Genomic DNA, 14,094 nt, shown 5'->3' with positions numbered 1-14,094 from the left:
TCAGTTTCCTCATTTGTAAAATGAGAGTGGATAGATGTTCTAAATTCTCTTACAACTATTAAGTTCTGCTTTTCTGCTCAGTGTCCTAGACCTCCACTTTTACTAACAGGAATATTTTAAACTTACTAAGAAGCAGCAGAACGTAGTGCTAACTGCTCAGTTTCTAGACTTACATAGACATTTAAAATTTTGTCTTCATGGCATACGTCTATATATCATATTATTATTTCTCAGCATTTATTGAGTCTTAAGAGTCCTTGTGTATAAAATGGAGATGATAATAGTACTCATCATGCAAGTTGTTCTTAGATTTTTTTCACAGCACTTATTTCCTTCTATCTAACTTATCATCTGTAAAGTCCATAAGGGTAGTGATTACTGTCTATTTTGTTCACTGAATATCTTAACAGATACTAGCCACTCAATATTTGTCAAATGAATAATTAAATGAAACAATGCATGTAAAGTGGCTAGTGCGGTAATTGGCACAAAGCAGTTGATAAATGATCCTATAAATGGTCCTGATAAATTGTTTTATTAATACCCATAGTGCCTTTTCACTATGAAGAAGTAGGAATGGAAGAAGTGGGAATTTCATGAGAAGATGAAGGGGACTAAGGACCATAATGTTGTTTCCAAATACTGTAAAGAGTATCACATGTCACCTGCAAAGAAAATAATATGATCCAAGATGTGGAAACTACAGAGAGACATTTTTAAAATTCAGAGAAAGGAGGATTTTTCTAACAACATTGCTCAAAGATGAACTGGTGCTCAAGCAAATGTTGAATTATTATTGGCCAATAAATGAGAGAATTAGGAAATATAATTAAAGGTTATAAATCTATTATTTCATGGATGAAATGATTTGAAAAGAACTTCTTATAAACAGCATATACAGAATAAAATTTTAAATATACAAAATACTGAATTTTGGCCTTGTGATGCTGCTGGCAAAAAATGTAGATGGAAAATGGCAAATACAGTAGATATCAACCTATTTTTCTTGGGTACATGCGATCAAAAAGCATTTGTTTGTGACATAACATATGGCTGAAAAACAAGTGCTGCTGACTTGTTTATTAATGTTGGCAAAGCAGCAGATAGGAGCTACAGAATCCCTTATCCCCCATTCCCCACCCCCCAAGGGAAAACAGGACTGTTTCAAGCCAGCGTCTTCCTTTCTTGTTCTTTTTATCCCACTGGTAACACTGCACTTTGGACTTTCAGAATATTGGCAGTGAGAATGTTCTTGGATTACATGAAATGAACTGATGCATCACTCTTGCCAACTAGGGATGATTTTAGACAAAATGTATGGCATCGATGAGAAAGGAATCTCAGTATCATTTTTATGAAGGATGGTTGGCCTCATATAAAACAGTCCCATCAATCTATTGCCATAAGCTCAGACAGAAAAGAATTAGGTACATAAACTGGCTGTCATAAAATGTAGCCGAGTAGGAGCGAAGTCTGATCACAGAAGGTCAGTTACACATGTTCACAAATAAAGGAAGCATGTTTTCTATAATGAGCCATCAAAAGTTAATAACAAGTGAGTTGGCCTTTTATTTTGGACAGTAATACTGAGAAAGATGCAATGGTTCTGAAGGTTTTCTCTGTTCTTTAAGTTGGCTACCTATTGAGAAAAGATATGTGATAACATGGTAACTTTTTAAAGGTATGAAATGGTGAACTGCATTCCTGTTAAAACTATGGTGTTGACTTGACTGTGATGATTAATTTTATGTGACATCTTGATTGGGCCACAGGGTGACAAAACGTTTGGCCAAATATTATTCTGTCTATGAGGGTGTTTCTGGATGAGATTAACATTAGTATGGGTAGACTGAGTAATGACGTTTATTCTCCCTAAATTGGGTGGGCTCATCCAATCAATTGAAGTCCTGAAAAAGGCTGAGTAAAACTCCTTCATGACTTGCTTGTGTTGAGATATTAGTCTTTTCTGGCCTTCAGACTTGAACTGAAACATTGGCTTTTCTTGGGTCTCAAGCCTGCCAGCTTTCAGACCACAGCTGTAACACTGACTCTCCCGGGTATCTCTCTCCATAGACATACATTACTGTTTCTATTTCTTTGCAGAACCCTAACTAATACGCTGACTCAACAGGATCAGGAAGAAATGAGCTGAGCTGTGCCAATCAAGTGCATTATCCAGATAATGAACGTCAGTCCCTGCAGAAGTTAATCTTTTAGAAACTGTTCTGGTAACAATGTGAGTGATCAGGCGACGTGATAACACTTTTGCAATAGAAAATAATGAGCCAAATTACGAATGCTTTTACAATTAGTTCTAGAAGCAATTCCTCACGTTCCATCCCCAAAGTCTAAGATTCTATCTTATAAAACAAGCTTACATAGCCATTCTCAGAATCAATTTCAGAAGCAACAGCATAAAGTTTGAAATGTGTTTACCTCCAAGGGAATTATGCAAGAATTTAAAAATCCTTCTCATTTCCTTACAATTAGTTTTTGAGGACTGAAGGACTCATCATTTTCATATGTTGATTCTTGTTATTATCAGTAATCAGCACATGGCATATCTACTTATTTTCCATGATTATTTTCAGGCTCTGGTGTTTTATGATTTTTAAGCTCTACTTCCACTACACAGATTAAGCTTCCAAAGCATCTGTCTTTAGGCACCAAAAGATACCCTTTGATTTTCCCAAATTCCTGACTTTACTTCCATGTGAATTTTCTCCTTGTCACTTACCTGCCCAGAAGCAGAAATTCTCCTGCCAGCCCCAGGCGCCTCATGGCCATCAGCAGACCTCTCACCGTCATGCCCTCGCAGAAGCAGGCCACCACCCGGGCCTTGGGCAGGTGACTCCTGAGCTTCTTCAGCAGTTTATCGAAGCTCTGCTCCCCCGCGTTGCTATAGATTTTGTAAGAGTGAGCGATGCAAATCCCTTCCTTGGCTGACATATCTTTGAACGCTTCCATCCCACTTTCTCCATAGTTGCCTGTGTGGAAACAGATAAGCAGAGGGGAGAATGTTGGATTCATTGGGTAGAGTTGGAACGCATAAGTGCTGGGAGCATGAAGGTCACCTGGTAGTGTTGGATCTGGAACCTGAAGACCTGAGTGAGGTTTTGCTTTTTCACTGACTTGCTTATCTGGGCAGTTTACAATGAAACTACAGGATACATATATGCATTGATCTTTTAAAACTTTTTCACTCAGAGAGAATATTACAAAAATACAAGCAATTTGGCTCCCCCTTTGACTCAAAAAAACTCATATTCTAATGTGAGATGATGGAAAATATTTATCTGCTATCTTTTCATTCTGTATCACTTCATTTTGTTTCTCATTATATGATCTTCTTACCCCACCGATTCAGATTTTTGTGTTTCAAGACATTATACACAGATGCAATACATATACTTTATATAGTATAGATGTACAAATATCTTAGAGTATTTTATTTTATAGAATATTATCCATATATTTCATAAATAATCATGAGAGTTTGTGGTTTTATCCCAAGTGAAAATTCCAGATCCTTGATTGAGATTTTAGTCTTGTCACAGATAAATGTATTAGCTCATTTAAAACATTTAAAGTTTTATTATATATAACCATTGAAAAATTACCGATATATGGGGGAATAATTCCAAAGTATTTTGCAACGTTTTGGGGTTAAGGACTGATGGTGGTCTTTTAAAATTATGGAACATGGGGATCAATATTGACAATCACTTATAGGCCAGGAAGTGTGTCAAGATTATTATATATGTGACCTCATTTAACTCTCAGAAGAATATATTGAGAAATATATTATGACCTCCTTCTACAGATAAGAAAACAGATGAGGCAGTTAGGTTTACAGTGGCCCAGAGTTAATATCCCCCGTAGGTGGAAAGTTCCATTCCATTCACATCTGCCTAAGAGTGCAGATTCTGCTCCCTCCATTCTTCTATGGCTGACTTTTACGAGACTCAGAAGCCCAATTATATCTGTGTTTCTCTTTCCTATTTAAAGGTCATGATGCTTCAAGTTTAGATATTTTGGGAGCCTTCTGAGGCCCTATGAATTATGACAGGTTCATTTTCTGAGTTTTCAAAAGATTAGGTGGGTAAGGGCGATTGATTTGAGAAATACAGGAGACTATCACAAGACAGCCAAGCTGTGGGATGTAAGTGGCCTAGCAATCAACTAGACCTAGGAAATGGCATTTCATCAGGAGGAGTTAATCTCAAATGAACAAGCAAGTACAAGTCATTCGACTGCATACATTTCACTGTACGATGATAATAGAGATAACTTATAAATAACTATACTCATGTAACATTTTGATGTTTGGAAAGTTAGTTCATATATATGAGCTCATGCTACTTACACCAGCTCTGTGATACAGGTACTATTATCTTCCCTTCGCAGCTGATAAAACTGACGTTCACATTTAACAAGCAGATGGCAGAGTCTTGATTTGAAAATCTATCCTCTCCCTCCTGGCCCTGTGTGTGCTCCATCTTAGCAGCGGTGCCTTGTTGCAAATGAGAGCCTCAGACTTTGAGGGTGGGTTTTTGTGTAAGTTTATCCTCATGAACAAACTGTAAAGGGCAAAGCAGAACAGGCCAGCTTGAGTCCCAGCCAAAAACACTGGTAGGCCCAGCTGCATCTTTCCCTCTTCTCCAGAATTAAAGCAAAAAGAAACCTCTATGATGACGGCAGGTAGGCGATGTAGTTATTTTGCAATTAACAAAGGTTAAAGGGCTCTTCCTGAAAAATGTGCAAAGGGGCCAAAATTATTAGTCTTACACTAACCTGAGTAATCTATTCTTTTCTGATTGCTTTTAGCCAACTCTATTTTTCAATTGACTACCCTGCACTTGATGCTTTAATTAACGCTGGGGCGTTTGGATAAATAATTTGATATGAGGTGCATAGTGATTGTGATGGCAATAATGAAAATTCTCAGTATATTCATAGTTAAACAACAAAAAATACCTGACAGATTTATAATCTTTAGCACCTCCCCAACAGCATTGTTTTAACATTTTTTTTTGTTTATACAGTAAGTTATATATAGAAGCACCTTGCAATAGAGAACTTTGTTATTAGAGAGATCCGAGCTCTAATGTAGTTTGGGCTGTTCTAAATCTCAGCTTTATCACCGGAAAATCACAGATAACACTGCCTAATATATGGGTATTTTGTATATTATATTTTATGTATGTAAAATATCTTATAGATAGCCTGAACCTAATTAACTACACATATTGGGGTTATAAAGAATATTCTAGACAAAGTTAAGATGCCCTCTCTTGGAGCAACTAAAACAAATCATGGAGCAAATGGCATTAATACTGAACAATAGACTAAAAAATAAGCTTAAACTAGTGGGGGAAATATGATTTTGTTAGAGCAAAGTCCAAGAATTATTCTTTAAAATTAAAACAGGAAACAGTTGCAATATATGTGTAACATAAAAATTTCTGCAGAATACTAATTTTGAGTTAATAAAAGAAACCCATTCTAAGTTGGGAATTAAAACTGGGAATATGTATTCCAATAAAATTGGGAAGCTTGTAGTGTTTAGATTTTCAGTAGTTGATATAATGACTACATTTTAGAATTGTATATTTAAAAATAAAGGAGAGGGCTTCCCTGGTGGTGCAGTGGTTGAGAGTCCGCCTGCCGATGCAGGGGACACGGGTTCGTGCCCCGGTCCAGGAAGATCCCACATGCCGCGGAGCGGCTGGGCCCGTGAGCCATGGCCGCTGAGCCTGCGCGTCCGGAGCCTGTGCTCCGCAACGGCAGAGGCCACAACAGTGAGAGGCCCGCATAGCGGAAAATAAATAAATAAATAAATAAAGGAGAAACTATAAAAATTTCATAGGCTTCTTGAAGAAAATGAAATAGATTTCAAGCACTGTATAGAATGAGAAAAAAGGTGAGGAAGCAAAGATTTATTTTTCCAACAAGGAAACAAAGGTGATAGAAGAAGGAAGATATGGTGTAAAATATGAAACTAGTCTGTGGCTTCAACTAAGCATCTGGCAAAAGTAAGAAGGAATCTATTAGACATTCTTCTTTAAGTAGCAGAGGGTCTGTGGCTTGGAATTATGAGAAGAAAATGTAATCGTAGTCCGACTTGACTCTTAGCTCACACTATTTATAATTGTAATGATGCAAATGTCAATTATTAATTTTCAACTGTATAAGTCCACATATAGGCAAGGTAGAAAACTTATTATGCAATAGAAAATATATGTTACCAACCTTTCCAATGGAAATTACAACAGAGGAAGATTTTAGGTTGAGATGTGGAAGCAGGGAGAGTTGATGAGAAAGGGAAGGTTATTAAAATACTCCACTCACTATTTGGAAGTTAAGATATACAGAAAGCAAGAGAGAGATGATTAACAGAATTATTTGAATCTGAAAAAAATGAGATTAATCTAATAATACAATTATATTGAGAAGAAATAAGAATATATGTGAATTAAGAGATGTCTACTTTCCATAAATTAAAAAGTAGGCATTAAAAAAGTAAACGTAGGGGCTTCCCTGGTGGCACAGTGGTTGAGAGTCCGCCTGCCGATGCAGGGGACACAGGTTCGTGCCCTGGTCCGGGAAGATCCCACGTGCCGCGGAGCGGCTGGGCCCGTGAGCCATGGCCGCTGAGCCTGCGCTCCCGGAGCCTGTGCTCCGCAACAGGAGAGGCCACAACAGTGAGAGGCCCGCGTACCGCAAAAAAAAAAAAAAAAAAAAAAAAAGTAAGCATATATTCATACTACTTAGAAATATGAAAGTGAAAACCAGAAAAGAAAAACGTAAAGTGCTCTTTCTTACTTTAAGCCATTCTGAATGACATGATTTTGAAAAATATTAAAGTACAAGTTTGATGAAAAAATTTTAAATAACAGACTTAAAAGTTATTGAAATTGCAGAGAGATATGGAACATTTAAAATGGAATGCCAAGTGAACATTACTGAAAAAAGAAATTCAGCATGCTGATAGTGAGGATAAAATTTTCCTGTAATTTCCTTAAATCAAATGTAAGAGTAAATATTAATTTATAACTTTTAGATATCTTTGTATATTTCTGGTGGGATATACTCACATGCAATTATTAAAATACAATCTCTATAATGAAAATAACTTGAGAACTTGGGGGTAGCTAATTTTGTAAATAGAATTATTATAGAGCAAAATTGATCAGAATCAAATTTTATCTCAATTGCTTAGCTATCACTTTGTTTTGGTTCTATGTTTCTATCACATCAGTTAGATTTGGCTACATTGTACGCATTTTATTTTCCATTTCAACCACAGAATGAGAGCCTAATGGATAAAAATGTAAAATAGGATCAAGGTTATTTTTTTTTCTTATATCATGAAAGATACCAAACCTGAAGCCATGGCAGAATGCTTAATTCACATTTATTCTAAGAGCAGATGCTCTACTTAAAATCATATTAGTCATTTCTAGTATGCCAGAAAGACCTTACAGTTGAGATGGTTTTCAACAAGATGTCACATCTAAATTAAAATAGAAAAGTCCAGTTAATTTTCCTTCCTCCTGTCAGATCACCTTCTACTTACTGTTCCTTTAATATCAAGCTCAAGGAATTCCTCTGCAAAGTCTGCCCAACCTATGTATCCCTTCCTACGTTCCTCATTTGATCTTACAATAGAAAATCGTCTTTACTTGTGTCTGCTCCTTTAAGACTGTATACCTTTGGGACATAAATTTTATTCTCTTGTGTATTCTTAATTCCTCAAAGGGGCCTAGAAGATAACTAACACAAGTTGAGTAAAACAATAATCTCTTGTGTATTCTTAATTCCTCAAAGGGGCCTAGAAGATAACTAACACAAGTTGAGTAAAACAATAATCTCTTGTGTATTCTTAATTCCTCAAAGGGGCCTAGAAGATAACTAACACAAGTTGAGTAAAAAAATAAGTGAATGAATGAGTGGTACAAAGTAATCAGCACCAAGTGGGAATTTGCCAGATGAAAATATTTGTGCAATTAATTATCCTACCTCTCATCAGAATTGCAACATTTGTGTCTAGAATGTATCACTCTATTGAGTGATTATGTAATATTATTCCACTTAAAATCTGAAGGACAGAATTGTACAACAGTCAAAACAGTCAGAACATCTAGATTTTTTCCCAATGGCTTCAGTGTTCCCCTGGATAATAAGAGATTCTAATATTTTAACCTCAAATGCTATTTAAAGCTAGTTGCTTTCACTAGTACTATTTGACCTGTATTATGTCAGCTGGGATCTGGAAGCATCTGACTCCATTTGTGCCTACAAAGTACACAATGCAAACAAGACTTGTTAAAGAATAACTTTAAATCTTTCTTCTAACCTAAGAGAGATTCTTTGCACTTTATGTTTAAAGGCACAGGCATGGAACAATCCTTTAGTATGCAATGCATAACCATAGACCACTGCTATTTCAGGTGGTACCACTTCACTTTCAGTAGATACTGTGCTACTGTGGCTTAAACATACTTCTGGATAAAGATAATAAAGAATGGCAACATAGATAGGCTACATCTGGTAAATGAGGTATTTTTCTTGCAAAGTATCTATTGGAGATATGGCTCAAATTTATAAATATGTGTGTTGAAGAAACTGACTGTAAGAATAAAAATTAAATTAATAGAATCATACTAAAAAGATAACAAATAATTTTCCTTTCTCTGACATTCGTTTCCTTTTTTCCATTGTACTCTTACTTCTCCCACCATAATCAGACCCTCATTATTCCCTTCATAGCAACTTACTTGGGAACATACCTCTTATCATCTCCTATGTCTCATTTTGAGGGGGGGGGGGGTCTTACTTCTTATTATGCTCTTTCATGTGTAGCTCAGATGGCTCACATGTCCCCACTTATTTACTTTTATTCATGATGTTCTTTCTACTTGGAATACCCTTTTCCCATTTCTTTATGTTGAAATCTTACCCATTCTTTCTGGTTCAACTCAATTGCCCAGACTGTATGTAACTTACTTAGGATATAGACCACATCTTCTCCATAGCGCCACCTAGCGATGCTTGTGGAACTAAACTGACATACTCCACTATGCTTTACAAGGATTAATTAATTACGTACAGGTATGATACTAGGCACGTGGTAGACTCTAGATATTTACACATTTTAGCCTAGTGATCTATTTTATAATACTGAAGAGCATAATTTTTGTTACTTATAATTGCTAGAAAAGTTTATAATTGTAGTTCCTTCACTTTTTTTTTTTTAACCATGCAGGATCTTAGTTCCTCCACCAGGGATCAAACCCACGCCCCCTGCAGTGGAAGCGCAGAGTCTTAACCTCTTAACCACCGGACCGTCAGGGAAGTCCCTCCTTCACCTTTATGACAAGGCTGATCATACTAATGATTTATTTGATATTGAGAATTTGATTAAAACTATAACCCATGATATTAATATTTTTTTTCCTTAGGAAAACATAATCCACTTCATATAATGTGTTTCATTAGGGGACTTCTAAGGAGATTTCCCAGAGTCAGATAATGAGTTATGGTGCTAAGTATGATAATGTATTAGACTTAATTTGAAATATAAATTCTGTATTCTATATTCTGTACATATATTTATCTTACTTGCTTTATATATTTATTTATTATATTTCGGATATATTTGTATATGCTATTTTCCAAAACTGTAAGCCCCTTGAGAGTACCAGATGCACTTATTTAATTATGTATCATCACATAATAGTTATTCAGGGATTTCTTGAATAGAAAATATGGTACAGAAAGATAAGAGTAAAATTTTGGAAGAGTTAATTTATTTGTTCAAATACAATCATCAAGTGGATGCTAAAAAAATGTAAAAACTACTCTTTCAGAAAGTATTCACTTTAGGAAATTTAATTCTCTTAAAAAAAAGCTATTGAGCTTGGCCTTCCATATTAGAGCTTTTTTCCCTTTTATTTGACCCAAACTGTCTTTTTTTTTCAAAAAGGAGATTAAGATTCTCAATATAAATAATAATTTATAAATACATTCCAAATGGCTTTTACTCCTAATATCCTGTTGCTATTATAAACAGTGTATTTTGTTGACAACTACTAGTGAAGAAAAATGCTGCCATTTCTCATTGGAGTTACTGCCTGGCATGATACCATCCCCCTAAAATATGTGTGGGTAGGATTAATCAGTCAGTGTAATCACCACTTCCCATCCTTTCATGGGGCCATAAACGTTCATCAAGGGATCTTAGCCAAAACTGCCCATATTGAGTGTGCTGTATCTTAGTCAATCTAGTGGTTAGTTAAACAGCCAGGAGGGAGAAAACCCAGAGAGAGAAACACATCTTCTTATTTTATTACTATCTCTTTATAAAGATGTTTCCCTTTTCAAAAATGTGTGTCTTTTCCCAATATAGCCACATGTACAATGAGTATGGCAATTTCAAACTCTATATTGCATTCATTTGTTTACATTTACTTCCTGGCACTAGACAACAAAGTTCTTCAATGTAGGTGTTTCTATCCTCACAACAAAACTATATATAAATATATCATATACTCTCATCAAGACTCCACTCCATTATGGCAAATGCCTTTGCCATGAAAATCTTTGCTAACAAACAGATTTCCAAGTTTTGGTTCCTTTTTTTTTGTTTTCCCCCCAAATCTTACCCTTGAGTTTTTCTATGACATGACCCACATAGCAGAGTACTCAGTGTGAGGCAGGACATTATTGAATCTCATGCGGGGTGTTTTATTATTGGAAGTACTAGAAGGATTTCATTTAGCGAATTCACTTTAGGCATTACACCAGGTATGGAGTATGTAAGCAACATTCAATCAACACTCCAATAGTGAATTCAGAAAAATAAAGCTAGTAGAGCATAACTTAGTAACTTAGATTTTGGACTACATATAAAAATATTATTTATGGGAATACTAACTGGGGATATAAGATATTGTCAGAAAAGTAAGCACCAAGTGCATTACTGAGTGGTATACTATGTTGCTGAATTTTTCTTTTGGCTACCAGGAATGGGGCTAGAAAAAGAAGTCTGATCTTCAGAGCAAAGGTACAAGTTGACCATTCAAATTCATACATGGCAGATAACATGAAATCAAATCAATGAAGTAAAAATATATGAGAGTTATAACTGTCACCCATGTTGATTACAGCAAGTATGAGTGTCATCTTTGGTTCTGTAATGTAGGTTGCTGAACCTTGGAATCAAAAGTTGTGATATCTAGTCCCTCCAATAACTCTAGTTCATACAATTGGGTTGAACTGAGATAGACAAAACTGAAAGAGAAATAAGTTTTGAGAAAAAATCAAGTTTTAGAATTTATTTTTAATTTACTTTTAAATTTCTGCCAAGTAGAAATGCCAAATCGGAAATTGAATAAGGACATTCTGGCTCAGAAAATAGAAGTTAAAATTGGAACTATTTGGGATCATCAGAATATGGATAGCAACAGTAATAGATCAAAGTGTAGGATGTGAAAGAAGAGAGCTCTGATTATACCCTAAAGAATTCAAATATTTATGCATTAATTGAGAAGGCAAAGCTGACAAAGACAATGGAGAAGAAGAAACCAAGAGAACGTATTGTTATGGGAACGAAAATAACAACGTGCTTTTACTTTCTTTTGGACATAAACAGTGTGACTATTAAAAAATCCACTGATTTTGGCAACACAGTCAAAGCCATAAAGGAGTAGGCAGTGTGTAATAGGAGTCAGAGAGTGAAGACAGTAGATTTGTACAACTTATTTTGAGAGTTGTTTGGCAGTGAAGAAGAGCCAAGAAGTATGATGGTAATTGGAAGAGAATGTGGAAATCAAAGGAGGGATTTTGTTTGCTTATTTCTAGAGAGGGGCACCTTAGGGAAAGTGCTTAGACCAGAACATGGGGCAGAGTAAGCACTCACAGTACCTGATAGTTTTAATCACCATCATCATCATCAACAACATTTATCTAGATCTTGTGGAATTAACTGGTAAAAGGTTAATAATATGTACCAAGTACTGTACTAGTCACTTCAAATAAAAATAGTCATAATAGTAACTCTTACTATTATTATTTAAACCAACCAATCCTATGAGGCAGCTAATATTTTCCACATTTATAAACAGAGAGTTTATGCTGAGAGAATTTGCCAAATAATTGATAGCTAGTGAGCAGAAGAGCTGAAATTTCATCTTTCATCTGTTAAATTTCAAAGCCCATGCTCTTTTCCTACAGTAGATTATTACCTTTGAAGCACTGAGAGAGAATTGCCCAATTTAGTTCTGTGGTTCTTCCAAAGGTGCTCACCCACCACTAAGTATTTCATTTGAATCCAATGCCAGATACTACCAAATTGAATTCATCTAAGCAAACATAGTTTTTAACAAATAAGTTTTTTGCCCAATTACTAGAAATATTATAGACACGTGTGGTTTAGCACTAAATGATCCAATCCATATCATTACTGAGAATTGACATTTAAACATCAGAGTCTTCCTACAAAATATACAATGCTTAACTGTAGCTTATCTATAGACAAAGACCTGTCAAATAAGAGGAGGCTTTCAGAAACAGACACGCCATACACCTGTTACTAATTACCTAAATCTTCGCTGTGGAGGGAGGAAGGACTTCAGAGGGACAGCGGGAATGGAAAAACTTGATTTTTATATTTAAAATTATACAGTATTTTAATTATTAAAATACTTGTTACTATAGCTTAAATTGAGATCTGCAAAGTGAAAACATATCACTTTATTAATCTTCTAAAAAAAATGGTGTTTTTGCCTTGATTCTTTCTGGCTATTCTTCCTAAAGGAAAATAAAAAGTTGAGACAGAAGCTATGACCCAAATTCCCACTCTAACCTTCCAGGATTCAACTTCCTCTGCTTTCTTTGTAAGCTGTCAACTTCAGAGCTGAAACCTGCTGCAGTGCATGTCTCATTAAGAGAGATTTCATTTCCACAGAAAGGACAAATCTCTGTATGGAACTGTGTGTCAACGGGTCGGGTAGGTTGGTGAGTTTTTCACTGCGCCTCTGTTCTATCTCACTAGTCACCTCTGATCCTCGATTCTAACTGGATCTAATGACAACACAGAAATTCACTCATCACCAGCTGAAAGCAGAAAATCCTTTGCCGCACAGCCAAAACCGCTCACGCTTGACAGCCTTTGCTCAAAAGAAGTAACTTCTTTGACAGCAGCTCGTGGCCTCTGCCACAACCTTCTCCAGTTGAGATCTGCACTGTGTGCGTTCTGTGGTTGCTAGAATCCCTCTGGAAGAACTCAGTGACTACCACAGTATTGAGAGGAGGAACTCATTTTGGAAATATCTGTCTGGACCATCATTCACTGGAGGATTCAGAAATGAGTGGAAGGAACTGAAGTGTAGTGTAATGGCTGTGCTGTTGTTACTGTTGCCAAATGCTGAGCTCCATTCAGGAGGGGGTCATCCATGCTGTGTTCTAGGATTATGGCCTTAGTGACTGTCATCTGTAGATAAGACCTCTGCTGTCCAATATGGCAGCCATTGGCCATATGTGGCAAATAAGCATTTGACATGTAGCTAATTCAAACTGAGACACTGTCGGCATAAAAACAAAATAGATTTCTAAGACAGTATGAAAAAAACAATGTAAAATATCCCATTAATATTTGATAATATTGATTATGTGTTGAAATGACAAAGTTTTGGATGTACTGGGGTAAATTAAATGTGGTTTAAAAATTAATTTCACTTCTTTCTTTTTACCCTTTCTTAAAATCACACACATGGCTAGAATTATATCTTTATTAGAGAGTACTGAATTATACATATAAAGAGAAGATTTATATCCTATACATTTCAGGGTAGAATGTAAACTTCTTAGGACACTCTATGACATCCAGGACTTTTATTATCTATCATCTAGGCTCTTTCTCCAGCCTCACTGCTTGTCTTTTCTTTATGTATTGAATACATGGCACATTCTTCAGCCATACCAAAGAATATATAGACCACCAAATACACCATGCTTTTTCACATCTCTAAATTTCACAACACTCCTTGTTCTTGAGATGTTCTTCTGTTTAATTCCTGCTCATACTTCGAG

General features: G+C 35.8%; 1 protein-coding gene across 2 annotated transcripts in view; it reads right to left on the bottom strand.

Moving 5' to 3' along the window:
* Nucleotides 1-14,094, bottom strand: part of GRM5 (glutamate metabotropic receptor 5) — a gene marked incomplete at both ends in the record, with an annotated part of 539,059 nt that overhangs the window by 340,648 nt on the left and 184,317 nt on the right. For both annotated transcript variants that reach the window (XM_082659930.1, XM_082659929.1), the window contains one exon: nt 2,738-2,987. In XM_082659930.1, coding sequence (XP_082516056.1) covers nt 2,738-2,987 — 250 coding nt within the window. The remainder of the gene's footprint in view (nt 1-2,737; nt 2,988-14,094) is intronic.

Source organism: Grampus griseus (genome assembly GCF_964374135.1).
Source record: "Grampus griseus genome assembly, chromosome: 8".
NCBI classification, from domain to species: Eukaryota; Metazoa; Chordata; class Mammalia; order Artiodactyla; family Delphinidae; genus Grampus; species Grampus griseus.
Note: the sequence above shows the minus strand (reverse complement) of the source record. Positions and strands in the feature narration are given on the sequence as shown.